Genomic DNA, 23,313 nt, shown 5'->3' on the forward strand with positions numbered 1-23,313 from the left:
AGTGAGTGCTTTGTCACTTTCTGCTGTTATTACTAGAATACAACATAAATGTCACTGTCCCAAAAGGAACATATGCTGGGATCCAGACACCTGACATTTGTTATCTCTTTAATTCTCACAACAACCCTGAGAAGAAAATGCTTTTTGAAGTGGAGTTGGAATTTATTAAAAGGGATTTTCGACATAAATTTAAGTTTAGAGGGTTTAGTAGAAAGAGAAGTGCTCCAGGAAAAAATAAGATATGCTCAAGTGTGAATCCAGGTTTCTCAAGGGATAGTCGCCTCAAGAAGAGATACTCATCATTTTAAACAGTGTGTGAGAAAATAGACCCTAAGAAGTGTCCAAGTACTCCTTCTACTGACTCAGGAGGCAGAATATACCAACCGTGCCCAGTAAAATTCGTGGTAATCAGAAAATGCATGTTATGAGGCTTTGGGGTCCAGGGAGAAATCTGTGAGCACTAGGCGGCCTGGAATGTTGCAGCGGCCTCTAGCGGCCAAGTTTCGGCTAATCTTTCCGCACAGCCTGGGCGCGGAGTGCCAGGAGGGAGCATCGAGATGGCGCTCTCTGAGACCGAACGCTGGATGGTGCACGCTCTGTGGAAGAAGATTGGCAGCAACCTGGGAATCTACGTAACCGAGGCCTTAGAGAGGTACGGACAGAGCTGGAAGCCCCCGGGCTCACCTGCCACTGGGCTGCAGCGTGGAAGCGCGCTCTCTTACATGTCCCAGCCCGGAGGCACCCACCCTTCCTCCCTCCCTCCCACAGGACCTTCCTGGCTTTTCCCTCTACCAAAACCTACTTTCCACACTTGAACCTGAGCCCCGGCTCTACCCAAGTCAAAACCCACGGCCAGAAGGTGGCCGATGCACTGAACCTCGCCGCCGACCATCTGGACGACCTGCCGGGTGCTCTATCTGCTCTGAGCGATCTGCATGCCCACAAGCTACGAGTGGACCCAGCCAACTTCCAGGTGAGCTCAGGGGCGGAGCTGCACCTGTGGTTGCTGGAGAGGCGGGTCCCATCTGGGCAGAGTTGAATGCAAAGGAGAATGCAAAGGCCGGGCGATTCCCTTTTCCTGCAGTTCCTGAGTCACTGTCTGCTGGTGACTCTTGCCCGACACTACCCCGGAGACTTCAGCCCGGCTATGCAGGCCTCCTTGGACAAGTTTCTGGGTCACGTGACTTCGGCATTGACCTCCAAGTGTCGTTGAACCGGGGGTAGGTGGTAGTGGGGTCCCCAGCCATGCCTTTCCTCAGGTTCAAGTTTGAGTAAATTCTCCCAGGACTGCTTCCCACATGAAGGTGTCTAGTCCGTGGAAGGGCACTGGAGAAGGCATCCCCCTTCCAAATATCCCCAAGTAAGGATCCCAGAGGCTAGAATCACCGATCCCAGAAGAGGGTGAGGTGGGCCAGATCTTAGTTTTTTGTTGTTGATGATGTTGTTTGTGTTTTGTTTTGTTTTTCTTCGTATATATATATATATTTTTTATGTATTATTTTTATTTTATGTGTATGTGTGTATTGCCTGCATGTAGGTAAGTGCACCCATGTCGTACAATGCCTGTGGAGGACAGAAGAGGCTGTTGAATACCCTGGAACTGGAGTTACGGACAGTTGTTAGTTTTCTTTTTTTTTTTTTAGTACTTTAAAAATATTTCATTTATTATTTTTATTTTATGTGTATGAGTATATTGCCTGCATCCGTGTAAGTGTACTGGTGTTGTACAATGCCTGCAGAGGTCAGAAGAGGGTGTTGGATCCCTGGAACTGGAGTAACCGAAGGTCGTTAGTCAAACCCTGGTCCTCTCCAAGAGCAGTCAGTGTCCTTAACCACTAAACCATCTCTCCAGCTCCTGAATTTGCCCTGCAGGTTTGAGTAGAAGGAAAAGTTTTATTGAATACACTGCAAAGAGCAATGTGCTAGGCAGTAACAAGAGTACACCTGCAGCTAGTGGGCCAGGTCTAGCACCTTCACATGTCCTTAAGGGCATCAGAAAAGGCTCAGGCCATCTCCACTGTGATAGATCTGTGTTGGGTCACAAATTCATGCCTTTGGCCTTGGCCACATCAGGTATAGAACTATAGCTTTTGCCTCTTGGGAAGGTAACTAGATACAGAAGATACACAAGTGATATTACTTAAAGCAACCTTGGTACCCCAGCCATCAACCCTCCCCTGGGGTGCTGCTGGCTTGGTCTTTCTCTAAATTGCACTTAAATCCAGGTGGGTTGGGCCTGGTCATTGGGATCCATTATGGGGTTCACAGCCATGGATGCTAATAAATGAGTGTGTCAGGGGTTTTCCAGGATGCACAGGGCACAATCCCAGAGAAAACTATAATCATTGACCCCCTGCCTGCCCAGCTCAGTCATGCCCAGAGAGAGTGCATTGGGCACCTTGTGTGTCAGGGAGACTATGGTAAAAGCATCCTATGTCAAACTCAACTTCTTAGAATAAACTGAGTCCAGTCTGAAAGCCTGTTATGTAGAAACATGTCCGGGGGACTGCTAGACCCTGCCTTCATCTTACTTCATAGAGAGGAAAGGTAGTTTCTTCCTTCTGCAAAAATCAGGCATGGTTATCACAGAAACATGGTTTCTACCTATTGCCCCTTTTCTGTATCCCAGGCATAGGAATGGGTCTTGTAACATCCAGTATTCCTTCAGTTTGTACTTGACATAAGGCGAAAATGTGTTCAAAGTGCTGACCAACACTGTTTGCCACATAAATGACCTACACACTGTCTTTGCAACCCTGAGTGACTTCCCTGTCCAGAAGCTATGTGTGAACACCCATAAACCACAGAATGAGTGTGGGGAGTCAGGCAGGGAGGCATCAGAGTCCTGAAGGTTAGGTAGGCCTTGCCCTAAAGTCCTGAGAAACCAGTGGGCTAAGCCAGGGGAGTGATAAGTGTCTGGGTTCTCTATTGTTTCTGACCCAGGCTTCTTCACAGCTCTTGGACCATAGCCTGCTAGTGACCCTGACCAGACGCAACCAGGAAGAATTCATCCCTTCAGTCCAGGCCTCCTTGAACAAGTTTTTTTTGCTGCTGTGAGTACTGAACTGACCTCACAATAGCATTAACCAGAAGCATCAATCTCCCTGACTCTCTTGCCTTTGACCAGGCCTGCCTTCCATCCACACACCTACACCTCTGAATAAAATGTGTGTATGTCTGGATTCTCTGTGTCCCTGACATGTCAATGGTGGGCATGATTCTATTGTCCTGAGCCCGAGGCTTTTCTGCTGCTTCAGTAAAGGAGGTGAGGCTAGTTGGAACATCTGTAGATGCACTGACCTATGTCCCAGTTGTGGGACACAGAAAAGTTCTAGGACACACAGCCTCCATTGAACTATCACCACCCCAGTCCAGCTGTAAGGATCCTAAAACCTGAGAGGGAAGGGTAGGGGAGGAAGGAAAAAATACACAGACACAGAAACAGCTGGGATCAGGAGACCCGTAGGCTGATGGCCAAGTGGCATTTTATTGCAGAATTAGAACACTTTTTTATTTTATGTGTATGTGTGTATTGCCTGCATGTAAGTAAGTTCACCCATGTCATGCAGTGCCCAAGGAGGTCAGAAGAGGCTGTTTGATCCCCTGGGACTGGAGTTACAGACAGTAGTTAGCTGTCATATGGGTGCTAGGATTGGAACCCAGGCCTTCTGCAAGAACAACCAGTGTTCTTAACCACTGAGCCATCTCTCCAAACCCAGAATTAAAATGCTTTTATACCTTGTCTCAAATCAGGAGATCTTACTATAGAACTTTTACACAGAACCATAAGTTCCTTTGAACCATGTAGTTTCAATAATCAGTTTCATTAATCATATGCAATTGTGTCAGCAGCACTCAAGCAGACTACTAAGAGAAAGACATGCACCTGGAGACTGATTGCCAAGGATTGACCTGTACATCCCCAGGTCAGTCAGAATAGGCCTTGCCATATCCTTTGGCTACTCTCCAAGGGCCAAACTGCCTGCACTTGGCAACCCTGAATAGTCAGCTCGCAACATGTCCCCCTTTTTATTTTTTAGTACAAACTGAATTACTTGGGTCTGTATGCCATGTAACTCACACCAGAGCCCAGCCAGAGTTGCAACAACAAAACAACAGTCCAAAAAGAATATCCAATGCCAACAAGCGTAATATCATTGGAAAAATGCTGTAAGACATTAAAGGAATTGAAATCTTTAAGCTGACATAACCGATCATTTACTAATTCTCTAGGGGAAATATAATCAAGCTGCATAGCACTAAGTTCGACAATTTCTTTTCTCAATTGTATTAGATCTAAATTAAAATTGTTATGATGCCCTATCCCTAGAAAATGTTGCTTTACTCATTTTCAGTCCCAAGTAGTCTCATTATACTGGAAGGGAGTGATGTACATAAATCTGTAGGCAGCATGACACTGAAGAGCCATCTGATGTTGCATGGTCTGCCCCTCATCCCCCAGGTGCAAAACCACTGTCTCTTAGCTTCTATTTTCCTATCAATATTTTCTTGAGTTTGTAGAATCTGAGAAGTATTGTGGGCTCATTTATTGACAAAGTGATCAGTGTGAACCTGGTGTACCAAAGCAGTGGTAGTGGTTGTGGCACAGCAGCGGCTATGGCAAAAATACTAGCACTAAGGCTCCCTAAAGAATTGGTGGGATCTGACAAGGCCCTTATGGAACTCAAAAATGACCTGCTGGCCAAAATCCCCATACCCAGTGTCATTAACTAGTACAGGTACCATAACAAAAGGAAGTTGTTTTACAATCAATAAGGCAGGAGGTCCAGATGGGGTGGCATTAATATAATTATTAATTATTAGTACATCTGTGGTATCGAACCAGGACTCCAGTAGAAATTGGCTCTATAACCAGCTTTCCAGATAGTTGAGCTGGCACAGTCTTTAAAGGCTCAGGCTCACAACCAAAAAGACAGTAACATTAGAGGAGCATTCACACAAGCAGTGAGTTCATAAAACATAAGCTGTCTATACCATACTTGTTCTTCTTTGTTAAAAGTCCCATTAATTTGAACTGAGTCCATGGCGGTGGCAAGGAGCCACAGGTCTGGTTGTAACTTTCCATTTGTAGCTTGTAGGACTGGATGGGGCCATTGAGAGGTGCCAAGGAACTGGTCACCATCAATACCAGGAGGTGCCAGAAAAGATTAAGAAATACCTCCTGCCAACCAAATATGGTAACAGGATTAGTTAATAGAGGTGACTATGTTTCCCAATTGGGAGTTTGATAATCTCAAGGCACAGGACCCTCAAAACAAAAAGATAATTGGTTAATGGAGAGAGTGACAATAAGAGTCAGGTGATAGATGAAATATGCATGGTCATAGAATGAAATATTTTCTTCTTCCTGAATAATAAACCCATAAGCTTACCTTACCCAGGTAAGGGGGAGGCAACTCACAAGTTCAGAAACAGTGCCTGACAACCCAAATAGAATCCCTAAACAAATGGGCAGAGTAGGAGCGAAGACAGTATAGTTGATCTCAGGAGAATGTGGTCCCACATGTTCAGTGCCAGGGCCACCAAATAGGGCAGTATCATTCAGTAACAGACAGTTTATCCCAAGTTACTGGGTGAGCCAAAGGAGGGTCTGCAAGAAAGGCCCAATACATCCCCCATTCACTAGGGGTGGATAGAATAGCCAAGAGAGCCACAAAGAGTAACTCTCCTCCCTGCCTACAAAGTTCCTGGGTCCCCTGGTAGCAAAGAGCTTTAATCTGTCCCCAAGTTGGACTGCTGTCCCCCCTGGTGCTCTGGACCCGAATCCAGCTCCTCTTCTTCACCTTCCCCTTGATAGACAGGTGCTGCATCTTCACAATCAGGTGACTCATCCTCTGCCAGCACCCTTTGCGAGTCATCTCATTATTGGACAAAGCATTCAAGGCAGCCATTGGGGGACACTAGCATCCTGTGGAAAGACACAAGCGTAACCCAAGAGCCATACCAATACCAGAACAGGAAGATGCATTTTCCTGTCAAGGAATCCTTCCAGGGAACCCATCTGCAAGGGACAGTCTGACCCCTACCCCCACCCTTCAGCTGCAGAGAGATGATGTGCGTCAGTCATTAAAAAAATTTAAAATAGAAAAAATGATTTAGTAAATTATGTGGGCTGGCTTGATTATATACACCATGTTCCCCCTTTTTTTATTTTTTTCAATTTGATGTTTTAACATACCATGGGCACGTTCAACAATGCTATGCCTTTTGGGGTTATATGAAATTCCTGTATTATGACAAATCTTAAAAGTAGTGCAAAAATTTTGATATGTTATTGAGGCATAAGCAGGTACATTATCGGTTTTTAAAATCTGAAGCACTCCTAATATAGCAAAGGCATAAAGACAATGTTTACTTGACTCTCCAGTCTGGCTGCAGCATTTAAAAATCCAGAGTATATGTCAATAATAACATGATCATACTTTAGCTGCCCAAAAGCAGGAATATGGGTGACATCCATTTGTCAGAGCCCATCTGAATGTAGGCCCTGAGGGTTGACTCCTATAGACAGAACAGGGAGAAATTGCTGACAATTACCCTGAAAGCAGACTGACAGGCTTGTTTGTGGGTAATGTGAAACTGGTGTCTGAGTGCCATACAGACCTGAGGATGGATAGCATATGAATCAATGGCCTGTTGTATTAGTGGGAGAATGACAGGTGCATCCAAAGGATGGATTAGCTGGTCCACCAAGTCACTGCCCTCCAAGAGAGGGCCAGGAAGGCCATTATGCTCTGATATGTTCAGTGAACAATGGATGAGAATGCTGGTGGAATGTTTGCTATGTAGTAACAAATAAATAATAGAGTTCTTCATCCTCAGTCCATTTTATCAAGGCTCCAGGGAGATGTCTACAACATGAATGACATGACTGTCAGCACATGTATTACAAGCTTCAGGGCTAAGGAACAGGGCCTGGAAGGCGCATAAAGCTCAACCCATTGAGCAGACTTGGCCAAGAAGGGAAAAACAAACTTCTCCTTGCCCTTTATGACAGCAGCTATACTCAAACTAGAACCATCTATGAACACAGTAGGTGCCCTGGCAAGCAGTGTGGAAACAGCCATGGGGTAAGATGAAAGCATGATGGCGGGAAAATTGTGAAAATTTGTTAGAAGGGTAACTAGTAGAAAACTGTCCTGAAAATCCTGCTACTGCAATCTGCCAAGGAATAGAGTGTTCCCAGAACTGAGAAAGGTTTTCATTAAAGATGAGTAATAATAGCAGGGTCACGTTCCCAAACTTTCAGTATCTGCCTTGAGTTATTAGCTGACAAATTATGTGGTGGTTTTTTGTTGTTATTGTTGTTGTCTTACTGAGACAAGGTCTCCCTGTAGCCCTAGCTGTCCAGGAACTCACTATGTAGACCAGGCTGGCCTCAAACTCACAGAGATCCGCCTGCCTCTGCCTCCCGAGTGCTGAGACTAAAGGAGTGCACCACCACACCCGGCTATAAAACTTTTTTAAAAATTAAAAAAGCCGGGTGTAGGGCGCATGCCTTTAATCCCAGCACTCGGGAGGCAGAGGCAGGCAGATCTCTGTGAGTTCGAGGCCAGCCTGGTCTACATAGTGAGTTCCAGGACAGCTGGGGCTACTGGGAGACCCTGTTTCAAAAAAACAAAAAAAAAAACATTATTGTTTTTATTTTATGTGTATGTGTATATTGCCTGCATGTAAGTCAGTGCACCTGTGTCATGCAATGCTCACGGAGGTCAGAAGAGGCTGTCAGAACCCCTGGGACTGCAGTTATGGACAGTTGTTAGCTGCCATGTGGGTGTTGGGATCTGAACCCGGGTCTTCTGCAAGAACAACCACTGTTCTTAAACGCTGAGTCATCTTCCTAGCCCCATTAAGGGGTTAATTTTCAAGGTGAAGCTGGATCAGCATTTCCTCACAAAATCTGGAAGGGAGGCTGAAGTTGAGAAGTAGTTAGTTTTAGGGAAGGTCTTAACCAATTAATGTTTCCTAGGAGTTTTTGGAAGCCATTAAGCATGAGCAATGCATCCTTTTGTAACTGTAGCCTCTGTGGATGAATAGTATGATTTGTTACAATGTGTACTAGATAAGGCAGATATGGATTCGGAGACAAGGAAAAGATCTTCCATATAGTGTATAAGCATTGTTTGAGGAAAAGTGCTGCATAAGGGGGCAAGAACAGCAGAAATATATTTCTGACATAAAGTAGGACTAGTAGCCATTCCTTGAAGCAGGATTTTCCATTGGAAGTGAGATACTGGTTCCGAAAATTTAAAGAAGGAAGACTAAAGGCAAAATGAGGAGAGCCCTGTGGGTGTAATGGAATAGTAAAAAATGTATCCTTAAGGTCTAAAATTTTAAGATGCCACTAAAGAGGAATAGCAGTTGGAGTAGGTAGCCCAGGTTGTAAAGAACCCATTAGTTCCATAACTTGATTGACAGCTCTAAGATCCTGTAGCAACTGCCGTTTCCCTGAATTTTTTTATTACAGAAATGGGAATATTCCAAGGTCTTGTGGAAGGTTCAATATTTCCTGTCTGTAATTGTTCTTAAACTACCTCATGAGCAGCAGCTAACTTCTCTTTGGGTAAGAGCCACTGATCCACTCAGACTGGCTTTGAACTAGTCCATATGATAGCATCTGCATATTTGGGAAGAGGAGATATGAGTGGCCCACAGAAAAACCCAGCCCTTTCCTTCCTGGGCCAGGGGAGGGCATAAGAATCTCAAGAATTCCCTGCTGTTATTTACTGAGACCCTTTCTAGGGTCATATCCCCATTGTAACATTTGCTTGGGGTATAGACTATGATGCCCATCTGTGAAAACTTATCTAGCTCTTCCCCATAGGTTAACAGGGAGGGAAGGGAGTACATAAGGCTGAAAAGTACCTTGCTGTCCCTCCAGTAAGTCTCAATTAAGTAAATCTGCACCTTTTTCAGGATTTTGTGTTTGTCCAATTCCTTGCAGGTCAGTATAAGCCACATGCTTCTTCTACTCAAGTGACCAGTGTTAGAGGCTGAGAACGAAAATGTCAGCTCTGGTATCAGTAAGACCTTGAAAAGATTTTCCTGAATAATTGAGGTCGTTTCAGGGCATTCTAGTTCCACTCTTTCTAGCCAAAATGCCTGATCAGAGGAGTAAAATCCATAATCTCCTCTTTTGCAAGTCTCTTGAACATTACCTAACTGAGGCCCCAAAGGCAGGATAATGAGCTGAGCCATGGGCTGTCCTGTAGTGATAGTAGATAGTCCCATAGGAGAGTGAGCCATGACTTTAATTTCTCCAGTGTAATCATAATCTATAATCCCAGGCAAAACATGAAACCCCTTCATAGTCAACCCATTCCTTCCAAGAAGTAATCCCACAGTTCCTTCTGAGAGGCCCATATACTCCAGTGGGGGTTGCCTGTGGGCCCATTTCTAGAGCTAATACAGAGGTCCAAGCCAGGCATGGTGGTGCATGCCTTTGGTCCCAGCACTAGGGAGGCTGAGGCAGGCAGACCTCTGTGAGTTCAAGGCCAGCCTGGTCTACATAGCAAGTTCCAGGCCAGCTGAGCTACAGGTAGAACTTGTCTCAAAAAGACCAAAAAAAAAAAAAGTTGTTGTGGAGTCATTTCCTTAAAAGCAGCAGCAGTAGCTACTCCTGCATATAGGAAGGCCCAGTACCATACCACAATCCAATGTAATCAGACAAGGTTCTCTTCTTTCTAAAAGGTCGGACAGCAGTCTGGCACACTTGATTGGCATTTTCATAGGCTAGCTGCTACATCAGTAATGTCCCCCCCACTTCTCCATTTACTATAACTCTGCTAACAGCCTGCAATAAGTAAAAGACAAAATCTTCATATGGTTTGTCAAGACCCTGCCAAATTTTAGAGTTCTTCAGCCTTTTCACCAGTAGATGGCAGCTGCTGCCAGGCTTGCATAGCAATAACATTAATTTGTTGATAAGCATGTTAACTTCATTATGAAGCCCATCTCTAGTTAATATATCAGCAGTCACTCCTAAATTGTTGGCCCAATTGCACTCTGCCTGTTCCACCTCTCGTTCACAATATTCACATTTCTTTTTTTTTTTTTTTAAATTTTACTGGCCAGGCATGGTGGCGCATGCCTTTAATCCCAGCACTTGGGAGGCAGAGGCAGGTGGACCTTTTTGAATTTGAGGTCAGCCTGGTCTGCATAATGAGTTCCAGACCAGTTGGGGCTACAGGGAGACCCTGTCTCAAAAAGACAAAAAAAAATTATTGAATTTTTTTGTATTTCATACATAAAATCATCTTTATACCCAAATTCCCAAGTTAATGGTCCCCTCTTCCAGAAGTTAAGGACAGATCTGCACAAAATCTAAAAATTGCTCCAAGCATTTAGGCGCAACATTGCAAGAGTGGACATGAAGCACAGAGCAGGGCATTTGAAGAGAGAGCACGCTCCTTAGAGCCTGTTTGTCCCATTTTATTTCACTCTTGACTATTCTGTCAACTCTTGACAGTCCCCTTACCTAACAGCCTTGTATTCTTGTATTCACTTTCCCTTACTCAGGTGTCCCTGTTTGGATGCCATGTGCCGCAGTCCAGCTGCAAGGATCCTAAAACCTGAGAGGGAAGGGTAGGGGAGGAAGGAAAAAATACACAGACACAGAAACAGCTGGGATCAGGAGACCCGTAGGCTGATGTCCAAGCAGGCAGTTTATTGCAGAATTACAATGCTTTTATACCTTGTCTCAAAGCAGGAAATCTTACTATAGAACTTTTACACAGAACCACAAGTTCCTTTGAACCACGAAGTTTCAATAATCACAGTTTCATTAATCATATGCAATTGTGTCAGCAGCACCCAAGCAAAACTACGAAGAGAAAGACATGCACCCAGAGACTGATTGCCAGCAACTGACTTGTACAGGTTCAGCCCCAGGTCAGTCAGACCAGGCCTTGCCATATCCTGTTGGCTGCTCTCCAGGGACCGACCTGCCTGCACCTGGCAGCCCTGAATAGTCAGCTTCCAACATGTCCCCCTTTTTTATTTTTTAATACAAACTGAGTTACCTGGGCCTGGGTGCCATGCAACTCACACCAGACTTTTCTGCTGCTTCAGCAAAGGAAGGAGGGATAGTTGGAACAGCTGTAGAAAAGGCACTGCCCTATGTCCCAATTCTGGGACAAAAACGTTCTAGAACACACAGCCTCCCCAAAATATCACTGACCAATACAGATAAACATACAGCATAGATCAAACAGAATAAAAGTTCATGATAGCACTAACTTTGATCTCAGGTCCTTCCTAGGCTGAGGCAGGGAAATTTTGAGTTCAAAGCCTGCCTGAGTTGTATAGTGACACTCATCTCAAGCATACATACACAAACAAAAATCAGGACTGAGATGTAGCTCCGGGGTAGAGTTCTTGCCTAGCATGGGTGAGAGTTTGATCTCTAGCAGTATAAGACAACAAACAAAAACAAAACAAAAGAAACAACAACAAAAAAAAATGCTGTAGATGCAAAGGCATGTGCTATGAACAGTCTCTGATTCATCCTACCTACACATGTCCTTCACAGTAACCTTCAGAGAGCTGGCTAGCTTGGCAGAGAGGGAGAGGGTGGGGTAGACTCAGCAACTGGGAAACTCATAGCACAGTACCTGTCCCTTCCTGCTGTAGTTCATGAGGTACATGGACATCTCAAATCAAGGTCTCTAGCCCCAGGACCTAGCTTGTCATTCCCATTTTCTGACAGTGAGGCTATGGTGTGATTTTTCCAGCAAAACATAAATGCATAGTGTCCCTCTAAACTGGGATGGTACCAAGAGCCCCCAAAATACAAACTGAGTTACCTGTAAATCCAGTTTAAAGAATAAAATAAGGTCTATTTGAGGTTCCTAACAAAGCAGTAGGAGGAATACTAAGGGTCACATTCATTCATCCAGAGTCACTCAAGTCTCTTCCAATTGTATATGGCTGTAAATCTATAGCACAATCTTGGATTTAGCTAATCACCTAGAGTTAAAATAACCAGAAAAGGACTACAGGCACTAGCGTAAGACAAAATCTGGGAAAGTTAATGTGTGTTATGTATGTCTACCCCATCCTTGACCTGACCAAAGATTCTTCTGGTCTCTACAAATAGACTGGGGGAAAGATGGCTTGTTAAGCTGCAGTCTAGCAGGTAGGACAGCTGAACATGGGCTTGCTGAAAGGTGGAGTTACTCTGATGGAATTCCAAGGACTAGTCACACTATAGAAGCTCTTCCTTATGCAATCTATCTGCCCCCTGGTTTCCCTGCTGTGAACAGCAGCCAGAGACACTCCTGTCCCATGCACTGAGACCATTGGCTCCAGAATATCATCTTCAACATCCTGCTTGCCTGGCTTGTGTCCTGGAACTTGGCCAAGGTTTCTGGGTCTATCCCTGAAGGAGCCAGTTTATACTGCACTGAATGCTGCCTTGAGGGTGGCAAGAACTACATCCACTAGTTTCTGGCCAGGGGACCCTCTGAACATGTGGGCACTTCTATCTTCCTCTTCCCATGGACTTCTCTGTTGCACTCATCTTTATATGTAGGAAAATACGTAAATATAAGATGAAGTTCACTCAGGCTTTCAAAAGACTGACTTGCCCTTTAGGGATCTTCAGAAGTCAAGATGGGGTGGTCCCAGGCCAGGGCTGCCAGGGGAGAACAGGCATCCTGTATGCCTCTATGTCCCCAGCATCTTATCTTTCTTGTCCTCAGAGCCATGAGCTAGGGTGGAAAAGGGTACAGGTAGGAAGGAGACTGAGAAGCAGGAATGACAGCAGAGAACTGCCAAGGTTGGTCTGAGCTAATTCCTTGTTGGCCCTAGGTAATGGGATCTTCATGTCCTCCCTGACAGCTGTCTAGGGGGAAAGAGGTAAGAGGATCATCCAGCCCAAGGCTCAGGGTCAGTAAGCAAGGTGAAGCTGAGTCCCTGTACCCTCAGGTACCCTCTGCCAACCTCATCTACATTAGCCAATGAAGATGGGTGCACTCTGCTAGTTGTTCTGTTCCATACACACCCCCGACCCCGCCAACCAAGCTGTGGATAAAAAGCTCCACTCTCTAGGGCTGGAAAGATAGCTCAGCAGTTAAGAGCACTGATTGCTCTTGCAGAGGACCTGGGTTCAATTCCCAGCACCCACATGGTGGCTACAAACCATCCTTAATTCCAGTTCCAAGAGATGCAAAGCCTTCTTCTGATCTCCTCGGGATTGCATGACACGGGTGCACTCACATACATGCAGGCAATACACTCATACACATTAAAAAAAATTTTAAAAAAAGCTTCACTCTCTGTGTGTCCAGCACTCCGGTTCTGATGAGAACCCACCATGGACCTTTCTGCTAAGGCAAGGCCACAGTCAGGATTGCCTTAAAGCAGACTGTTGCTGATGATAACCTATTTTAGTATGAGGCCATAGAGAGGTGAGGAAACCCTTCTGTCCCACTAGATCTCTGGAGAGCAAAGGAGCCCTGGATGCATCAGGGCAGTCTCTAACCTGCTCTCTTGCCCACACACATTCCCAACTCAGCCTCTCGGGGTTCTTCCTGCAGGATGTTTGCCAGCTTCCCCACCACCAAGACCTACTTCCCTATGACATGAGTCCTGGCTCTGCCCAAGGCAAGGTGACAGATATGCTCACCAACACCTCAGCCCACCTCACCTCAATGACCTTCCTACTGTCTTGTCAGAACCGAGTGACCTGCATGCCCACAAGCTGCATGTGGATCCTGTCAACTTCAAGGTAACTGCAGGTAGGCAAGGGGGTTGATGTATTGGTGGACCTTGCCCTAAGACCAGAGAACCCCTGGGTTCCAGACAGTGCAGGGCAGGCAGCTGTGGTGTCTATGGCCACTGATCTATGTGCTTCCTCTCTCCACAATTCCTGAATCACAGCCTGATGGTAACCAAGGGGAACCAATACCCTGATTTATTCACACCTGAGTTCCATGCCTCCATGGAACTCTAAGCTCTAAGCACAGTGCTGACCTGCAAATACCATTAATTGTAGGCTTGTGACCCTGCCCTAATCCTCTTGGCCCCTCATCAGACCCTTCTTCCTGTCCTACACCTGCATCTCTTGGTGCACCTGGGTTCTGTGTCCCTGGCCAAGGGACCTTTCTGTTGTCTCCAAAAAGGGGACAACTATTACAGTATAGCTGCAGAAGGCTCTGACCCATGTCCCTGTGCTGGGAAAGGCCAGGCATCCGAGGGATCCTATCTGGGTTCTCTTGGCCACAAAGGTGCCTGGGTTGGCATGGGGAAGTCTCTAAGGGAGATATCCCTTAGACCTAGATCCTCTGTGCAGATAGGAAGCAAGAAAAGACAGGAATGGTGAGAAGGGAAGGAAAGATGAGCCACACAGAGCCCTCTACCCAGGATTACTGTGCAACCCCTGACCTTGTAGTGCTTGGCTGGGTTCATTCCTACCCCGGGTTTCATTTCAGGCTCAACACACACACACACACACACACACACCCAGCTCTTCCAGAGTTCCCCAACAATTACTATCCCCACATTTCTACACACACACACTCTGGCCCAGCTCTTCCAGAGTTCCCCAACATGTGGCTGGTGAGGCAGCTACCCTTCTTCAGACTGATACCAAATCTTCCTCCTTCACTCTCCACTAAGGTCCCCCAAGTACAGTATGGATAAAACTGGGAATGAGTGGCACAACTGCAGACACCAGACAATTCTGTGGAGGTGCCACCCCAGGATGCTCATTCTTAGAACACTAAAGGCCAGGGACCATCAAGGGCTCAAGACTCAAGTCTGAGCCCAGCCCAGCACCCACTTAGTCACTCTGCAGATAGTGCCCCTGTCCCCATGAAGACAGTAGAGAGTAAATCCAGAGCCAAAGCAGCATAATCAAATGCCTCCTGGTCATGTCTCTTCCCTGTAGAGCATGCTGTAGGTCTGAGGCATCAAAAAGAGGCTTGGGCTGGGCGTGGTGGCGCACACCTTTAATCCCAGCACTCAGGAGGCAGAGGAGGGCGGATCTCTGTGAGTTCGAGGCAAGCCTGGTCTCCATAGTGAATCCAGGACAGGACAGCTGGGGCTACAGGGAGACCCTGTCTCATAAAGACCAAAAAAAAAAGAAAAAAAAAGAGGCTTGGGTATAGTGTGGTTTGGCAGCAGTCCATTCCTAGCCCTCATAGGAAGCTCTGGGTAGGAATGAATACAGTCAAAGCACTACAGGGTCAGGGATTGTCCAGTAATCCTGGGAAAACATGGCAGTCCGTTTCCCCAGGCCCTAAGACATCTTTGGAAAATGTCCATCACAGATCCTCTGTCTCAGTGATGTTCCTAGCACTGCTTGTAGCACACTGTAAGCTGTGGGTAAGAGACTATTTTCTACTAGAAAAATGGCCCAAAGTGGAGAGACAGCCTATGAACACCAGTACGTGACTGGGTATATTAGCTACCTTTCTCATTGCTGTGACAAAATACCTGACAAGAGGAGCTGAAGGAAGGAGTTTTATTTTGGCTCACAGTATAAGGGTACAGTCCATTATGGTGGGGAAGTCATGGCGGCAGGAACTTAAGGCAGCTGGTCACATTGCGTCTGCAGTCAGGAAGCAGAGAGCGATGAAGGCTGGTGCTCAGCTCTCTTTCTCCTTTGTATTCAGTCCAGGATCTCAGCTCATGGGACGGTGCTACCCACATTTAGGGTGGGTCCTCCTTCCTCAGTTAAACCTTTCTGGAAACACCTTCATAGACACACTGAGGCATGTTCTCACAGTAATTCTAAATCCCACCAGATGACAAGATTAACCATCACAGTAAACAACATGTGGCTCACACACAAAATGGAATATTCTTTACCCGAAAGTTATTACATGTGGCTGAGCCTTGAAAATATGTGGAGTGGAAGAAGCCAATACACCAAAGGCCACATAGAGCATAATTCCATGTCTGTAAAATTCCCAAAATAAGAAAATCTATAGTGACATAAACAGGGGCTCCAGGAGAGGGCTAGTCAGTTACAGCTAGAGGGCTCAAGTTTCTGTTTGAATGATGAAAATGTACCAGAACTTGGTAGTAGTGATGCTGCATATTGTGGGTGCACTAAATACCACTGAATTGTACACATGAAAGATGGCTAAAATGGCAATTTGTTATATGCAGTTTACTACTTAAAATTTTCACATTCTTAAAATTTTTACAACTTGAATGTCATATGCCACAAGGCAGAGTGAGTGCTCAATGACATTGTTTTGCTGTCATCACTGGGATATATCATAGGCACTCCATAAATCTCACTGTTCTAAAAGGAACATGTGTTAGAAGCCAGGTACATAGCATGTTACCCATTTAATTCTCACAACAACCCCTTGAAGAAATTGTCATCTTAGCAGTAAGTAGACCTGAAGAGGTATCTTCTGACTTAGAAGGCAGAAGACACTGACAATAAAATACACACTAAAATTCAGTGTACTCTACTAAAAATATGTGATAGGAAAAATGTGATGTTTTGCAGTCCAAGGAAAACTTGAGAGGGTCACAGGTCAAAACAAGACTCTGGACATCAGAGCTCACTGACCCTCTGGACCAGACTACAAATGCAGCAGGCAATGGGAATTTTGTAGAGCCCCTGGGTGACTGTGTGAGTTTCAGTGCATGGACTGAGCAAGGAGATGCCCAGGAGATGGCACTCACACTGTGAAGAAGCCGCACAGCAATGTCAGAACCTATGCTTTTGAGGCCTTGGAGAGTTGTGGACGGGGATGGGAACCCTTTGGTTCACCTGCTGAGCAGCTGCAGGATCAAGACCTGACACCAGCCCTGGCCCAAGCATGCCCATGCATCCACCTGCAGGACCTTCCTAGCCTCTTCCTCAACAAAAACTTAAAACCTGGACTTGACACCAGGCACAGTGGTGCACACCTTTAATCCCAGCACTCAGGAGGCAGAGGCCGGCGGATCTCTGAGTTCAAGGCCAGCCTGCTCTGCATAGTGAGTTCCAGGACAGCTGGAGCTATTAGGAGACCCTGTCTCAAAAAAAGGACCAAAAAAAAAAAAAAAAACCTTGGACTTGATTGAGTGCCTTTTCTATTCAAGTTAAAGCCCATAGCCAGGAGGCTGATTCTAACCACCAACTACTTGTGTCTGACAATGTCTACTCTGAGCACCCTGCATGCACACAAGCTACATGTGGATGCCACCACTTCCAGGGGAGAACTTAAGACTGGATACACCTGCTGTTGCTGGAGGGGGTCCCATCAAGGCTGATATCTGCTGATAGCCTTCACATGGCACTACCCTGGGTACTTCTACGCCACCATGCAGGCCTCACTAGCAAGTTGCTGAACCACATGACTTAGGCACTGCCCTTTAAGTATTGTTCACCTAGAGGTGAGTCCTCCAAGGCCATGTCCTGTATGTGTCCCCTCCCTGATGAATACAAGTACAGAGGGCTCTCCCCACCCCGAGAGGCCAAGTTTTAGGATCCCCAGGTTAATATGATAAAGGCCCAAGGTTTTGCCTGTTACAATGGCCATGGGACATCAAGAAGTTTTCAGGAAGTCTCCACCTAGCAGGCCTGAGGCTTTAGGTCACAAATATATGCTGTTGGACTTGGTCATATTTGGGCAAACACCTGAGGCTTTTGTCCTTCAGAAAGGTCAGGGTCACAGGTCTCATACCTACAGAGTAGCCTTGGTCAGGCCCTGCCCAGGGATGCTCGATGTTCATTCTCCTGACTCTTCTTATATCCATGTAGGCTGGGCCCAAACCACTGATAGACCACCACTTTCTGTAGCAGGATGGGGTACAGGGCTACGGGTCCTGGTAGATAGGAGCTGGGGTGTCTAAAACACCTAAGTCACCAGCCTCCAAAATTAGGGCAGTGCCACCAACTGGCACAAGGCTAACCTACCCACTACAGACAAAAACCATTTCTAGTACCAGGAAGGCTTGTGGTAAAAGCCTAGTGTTGCCAGACTCTGGATGTAGGTCCCCAGGTTCAATGCCTATTATCAAGACAGGTGAGCAGAAGCCAAACCCTGCCTTTATCTGACTTTACCAAGAGAAAGGGCAGTTTCTTCCTTTTGCTAATCAGTCATGGTCATTACAGAAACCTGGTTTCCACCTATGTCCCTTTGCTTTATCCCAAGCACAGGAATGGGTCCTGCAATCCACTATTCCTTTAGTTCTTACTTGACATTAGACAACCAACTTGTGTCCTGTGTGAACAAGTGGAATGTGCAGAGTGGACTATGAAAGAAAACATCTCCAACAAGAACATGCAATGGCTAATCGCACTTGAGAGTCTGAGTGAACCCAGGTGGGCTGGTAAAGCAGTGCTTATGGGGTGCCTGTGAGGGGTCCAGAAGAGAAGCACTAGCATCACCAGGCACAGTGAAGATCACCAGCCCAGTGCACTGGGAATCACCCATCTACCAAGGGCCTAGAAAGAACAAAATGGCCAGGAAGGGCATATTTGCTCTACCTGAGCTAGATGTCTACCTCTTCTTGCTCTGGCCTGTGGGTACTCCTGGTCCTTGGGCCTCCCAACAAGGGTCAGGATGATCACTGGTTCCCTTGGTTCTTGGGCCTAGAGTTTAGACTAGAACTTAATCAGTACCGTTTCCTGGGTCCTTGGGTTAGATTGATCCTAGGACTTCTTATGAAATGAGATAAGCCAACCCTCACAATAAAGTTCCTGTTAAGTATTCTCCCCATTGCCAGGGAATCCTAATACAGGAAGAAAGCAAAACAAAGCATTCAGGTGTGTTGGCACACAGATGTGCTAGCTACTCAAAGACTGAGGCTGGAGTGTCTTGGGCACTAAAGTTCAATAGTCTGAAAAACAAGGCAAGCCTGTCTCTTCACAAAAAGTGTAAAAAAAAGCCCCAAAACAAACTAAACTGAGACAAGCAGCCTTTCTAGCTAGTCCTTGGGATCCTGACCAGCACACAGATTCTACCTAAGCAAGGATCTGCCAACTGCAACCCAGAAGCTGCAGTTGCATGCCAGGTGAGCCCAGTTGGTGTCCTCTTTGCGCTTTATCTCTAAGGTCTACCATTAACCCACCTAGATTTAGGAGCAACTCTTGTCTTCTCCCCAGACCTGATGAAACCACTGTGCACAAGACAGATATAGCTCCAGGACTGGCTCCTGATCAAGGACTCCAAGAGCCATTTGTTACTTTCCTAAAACTTCTACCAAATGCCAGGCATAGCAGAGCACCACTTTAATCCTCAACACTTAGGAGGCAGAAACAGGTGGATCTCTCTGAGTTGGAGGACTAGCAAGAGCTATATAATAAGATCCCGTCCACTTCCTTGCATCCCCAAATCAATGATGTGGAAAGCTTTCTCAGGGTAAGCAAAGCAGAGTCGGAGAAGGGCATTCAGGTCTTGCCTCAGTCTGGGCTGCACAGATGGTGGTAGTTTTGCACAGAGCCACTGGTCCACTTGGGTGATCTTCCTAACACTGCAGATCCCATCACAGAGCAGGAACACATCTCCCAGACTTAGATGACCCCCACTAGCATGCCTTCAAGATGCAAAGGCACTGCTGTGGAAAGGATTCACCACACTAGATGAGAGGTACTAATGTGGGTGCCCTGCAACAGATTGGATTTTGAAGAGGTGGCTTATCTGGGGACAGAGGCTCCTTTGGCTGAAACCATTTGAGGGGCACCAAGGACCCACAGAACTGTCCCCACAGAGTGGTAAGAGGAGCACCTACCCCTTCCCTCTGAGGCTGGTGGGGGCCTAAAGGACTGCACTAGCTGAAGTTTACCACAAGCAGCCTGTGAACCTGACTCTGCAGCCTAGCTGCAGTCAGAGGACAGAGGCAGGGATATGGGCACTGCACAGATCCTGGTGAATCCCACTTCCTGGTAAAACAAAGTGTAACACAGCTGCTGGTCCACACACAAATTTATATCTATACAGAAAAGGATCCAAAGCAGACACACTGGGTTGAGGCTCTCTGGTTAAGCCCTAAGAGAATCCAGGAAACAAAGCAATGTTTCTGGCTTGAGTGACCACAGCTATTGTCATAATGTCCACCTGCGACCAAGAAGCTCAGGTGCAGGCCCTTCCTCCAGGAAGATAGCAGAGAAGAGTTGAATACAAGTCCCAACTGGAGGCTGAGGTGCTAGAGATGAAACCTACACATGGCACCTGAATACAGCACAGCACCAAATCTCAGTGGATCCTCCAAGGATATACCTCTCTACCTCTTTTCCCATGAGTTGACCAGAAGGCCTGTGTCACAGACCAGCAGAGTAGGAGTCCATCTACACATACCCTCCTGCAAGGGGCAAGGGCCCAGGGTAGCACCAGGAGCCACATTACAACATTGGTGACCACCAGATCCTATGTGAGACCACTAAACCAACCAGCTCAAGGACAGCACTTACACATCTGCAGGCATGGCATGGGGATGGGAACTTCTATGTTTAACATGACCAACTAAGCTCCCTCGAAAAACACTCAAGAATTCCCCAGAGAAGTAAAGATGGGAAGGAGCACTTAGTCAAGTTAGTCTTTCCATTTGGGTTTCATTGTGGTCTTAAGGCATTGGTCCTCTGTGAGCAGCAGCAGGTGTGACCCACACAACAGTAAACTAAAATGTTTCACTAAAGCTACAGCCCCCTCCCAAGGACATCCTGGCTGCCAGGTAGGCACCATTGATAGTCTTTTTACTTAAGTGACATCAAGATGGAACTGTGGTGTAGTTCGCCTGAGCTAAAGTTTGGTCTGCCCAGACACAGTTCTTCCACCTACAGAGCCTACTCTGTGGTCTGCACTGAGAGCGTCGATGAGCAGCTGAGATACAGAATGTGAGCCAAACAGGGCAGCCACAAACACCTGGCTCAGATTTGCTGTGAGTGCCCTCACATGTAGGATGCCAAAAGTTAAGAGTGGCCAGTCATTTGGTCAGTTTTCTAGGGTGATGGCAACACCAGCCCTTGTCCCCACAGGTACAGGGTCCTAGTGAAGTGTCTCTGGATCAGAGACCCCAACACAGCTGTCAGGAAGCAGCCGCCAGATTTATTTGTTCCTATATAACACAACCCAAACATAGGAGCAATTCTGAACAACTCTAGAAACTCACAGCTAACGCCAAACAATAGAAATTTTAACTACAAAAGATGAGCTGTATTCAGCAAATATAAAGGGTAATTTTAGGCTGTGCTGAACATTTGCCAGACTATTTACAGTGCCAGAGCTAGGTTTAGATCTCGCCAGCCTCCTTCTCCTCCGACTTCCGTGACGCAGTCTTGCCGTTGGAGCTCTCCAGCCTCCAGTCAGCAGGCCCTCGCTCGCTCCGCCCGTACTCCCAGGACTCCTCTCTCAATGTGCGCTCCCTGGAGAACCTGGGAAAGTGGAACCAGAGGCTCAGTGGAGGCTGCCTTCACCCTCTGGCTGGCACAGGAACCGGTGAGGTAGAATCTCAACCCTGAACCATACCTCAGGATCCCTAGTAGACAAACCAGAAGGCAGGCAAGCCTGACTGCATCTAGTGTCTAGGCCGCCACACAGGGAACATTAGGTAGACATTTAAAAAGTGACATTTTGAGCTGGGTATGGTGGCTTACACCTATAATCCCTGCACTTGAGAAGATGAGTTAGTAGGCTTTCAAGTTCACGCCAGCCTGGGCTACACATGAGACCTGATCTCAAAATTAAGTAACTTGTGCACACCTTCAATCACAATACTCAAGAGACAAAGGCAGGTGGACTTTTCTGAGTATTTAAGGCCAACCTGATGTACCTGGTCTACATAGCAAGTTCCAGGCCAGCTAGGGCTATATAGTAAGACCCTGTCTCAAAAACAAATAAAGTAACTAGTAAAAAGTAACACTTGAAAAGATTTTTAATAAGACAAATTTTCCGAGTAACATAAACAAAGCAAATGGGAATACAAAATTATGCATACGGATTATGATCTGGTATGTAAAAGACAATGGAAAAAAGAAAAACTGAAAACTAAAGAGCTAGGTAGGGTGGTATATACACTTTAAATTTCAGCATTTGGGAAGCTGAAGCAGAAGGATCTTGAGTTCAAGCCAGTCTAGGTTACAAAGTGAGAGTCTGTCTCAAAACAAAAATACAACAGAAGTAAGGAGGACACAAGTCTCAGCTCTCTGTGCCAAGCAAAAGTTCATGGAGCTTCCCAGACCCATGCAGTGTCACCCAGAGGGGCCATGCCTGAGCACCTCACAGCTCTACCCTACTGCAAGCACCAGGCCCCACCTCTGTACTCCCCAAGATCAGATGCTAGTCTGAGTCTGCCTTCCACAAGTCCAGGCTTGTCCCTACCAGGTGCTGTAGCTAAAAGGCCAGACCCTCAGCAGACCCTGGGAACACAAAGAGAAAGGGCTCACTCCTGGCTGCAGCTACTGTAGGAGTCAGAGTAGTTACTTGTATCTCGCACTCCGGTCCCTGGAAGGCCGGCGGTGACCCCGGCTGTGGCTCCGGGAACGGCTGCGATGGCGCCGGTGTCTATCTCGCGACCGGGACCGGGACAACTTCCGTCGTTCTCGGGAGGTAGATCTAGACCGCCTCCTTCGCCGATCCCGGGAACGTGACCTGGAAAACCCAAAAGACACTGAAGGCCAAGGCACCACAGGGGTCAAACGTTTCAAAGGCCCATTCCATTACTCTCTGCTCTCACAAACTTTTGTCCTTCAACTTCACTGGCATTTCTCCCTTTCCTTCCACAAATATATATATATAGGATGCAAATACTCCTCTAAATTACTCTGATGGCCAACTTTCCCCCTGAATATGTCTTCTGAAAACACAGGGTTTGGCTACTCCTACCTGGCCTGCTGGTCTCAGCAGAAGCCCCATGGTCTTCCCTCTCACTTTTGGCAGGGGTGAAGTGCCTTTCTGCTGTTAAGCCTCAACCAACACTATACCCTTTACAATCTAGCCTCACGCACTAACAAAGTTGTAAAGATGTAAACATCAATTTTTAGTGATTTTTTTTTTTTTTGTCTTTTTGAGATAGGGTCTCCCTATAGCCCAAGCTGGCCTAGAACTCGCTATGAAGACCAGGCATGAAGACCAGGCTAGCCTTCATCGCATAAAGAAAGATTCACCTGCCTCTGCCTCCCCAGTGCCGAGAGTAAAGGCATGCCCTGCCAAAACATCAAGTATAAAGAAAGAAATATGCCTACAGAAAAATCAACTGAGAGCCCAGTGATGAATCTAGACAGTTACCTCCTGCGATCTCGGGTTCTTGATCCAGACCTAAAAAAAAAAAAAAAAAAAAAAAAAAAAAAAAAACAAACAAAAAAAATGCATTTTTTTTTTTTTTTCAAAAAACCCATTCCACCTT

The 23,313-nt window shown here is 46.3% G+C and overlaps 2 protein-coding genes across 12 annotated transcripts in view; one reads left to right on the forward strand and one right to left on the reverse strand.

Annotated features, from left to right (window-relative positions):
- Positions 1-522: 522 nt before the first annotated feature.
- Positions 523-14,467, forward strand: LOC103748215 (hemoglobin subunit theta-1). 5 transcript variants are annotated; one of them, XM_017802630.2, is made up of 4 exons: positions 523-652; positions 769-973; positions 1,085-1,220; positions 2,956-3,030. In XM_017802630.2, the coding sequence occupies exons 1-3, from the start codon at positions 558-560 to the stop codon at positions 1,211-1,213; spliced, it is 429 nt and encodes a 142-aa protein (XP_017658119.1). In that variant the 5' UTR covers positions 523-557; the 3' UTR covers positions 1,214-1,220; positions 2,956-3,030. The 5 variants fall into 5 exon arrangements, with proteins under 5 accessions (XP_017658119.1, XP_008849015.2, XP_017658118.1 ...); XM_008850793.3 differs by having other exon boundaries at positions 2,944-2,990; XM_017802629.2 differs by lacking the exons at positions 1,085-1,220; positions 2,956-3,030 and adding an exon at positions 13,560-14,467.
- A 5,837-nt stretch (positions 14,468-20,304) lies between these two features.
- The window catches only part of Luc7l (LUC7 like), a 33,074-nt gene continuing 30,065 nt past the window's right edge, over positions 20,305-23,313 (reverse strand). For 4 of the 7 annotated variants that reach the window (XM_008850795.3, XM_008850794.3, XM_008850800.3 and 1 more), the window contains 3 exons: positions 23,196-23,225; positions 22,392-22,559; positions 20,305-21,343 (listed from right to left, as the gene is read on the reverse strand). In XM_008850795.3, the coding sequence (XP_008849017.1) occupies positions 21,202-21,343; positions 22,392-22,559; positions 23,196-23,225 (340 nt within the window). In that variant the 3' untranslated portion in view covers positions 20,305-21,201. Of the gene's footprint in view, positions 21,344-22,354; positions 22,560-23,195; positions 23,226-23,313 lie in introns of all 7 variants that reach the window. The other 3 variants (XM_029554888.1, XM_008850799.3, XM_008850797.2) reach the window with 2 other exon arrangements.

Source organism: Nannospalax galili, unplaced genomic scaffold (genome assembly GCF_000622305.1).
Source record: "Nannospalax galili isolate Female #2095 unplaced genomic scaffold, S.galili_v1.0 scaffold104, whole genome shotgun sequence".
NCBI lineage: Eukaryota > Metazoa > Chordata > Mammalia > Rodentia > Spalacidae > Nannospalax > Nannospalax galili.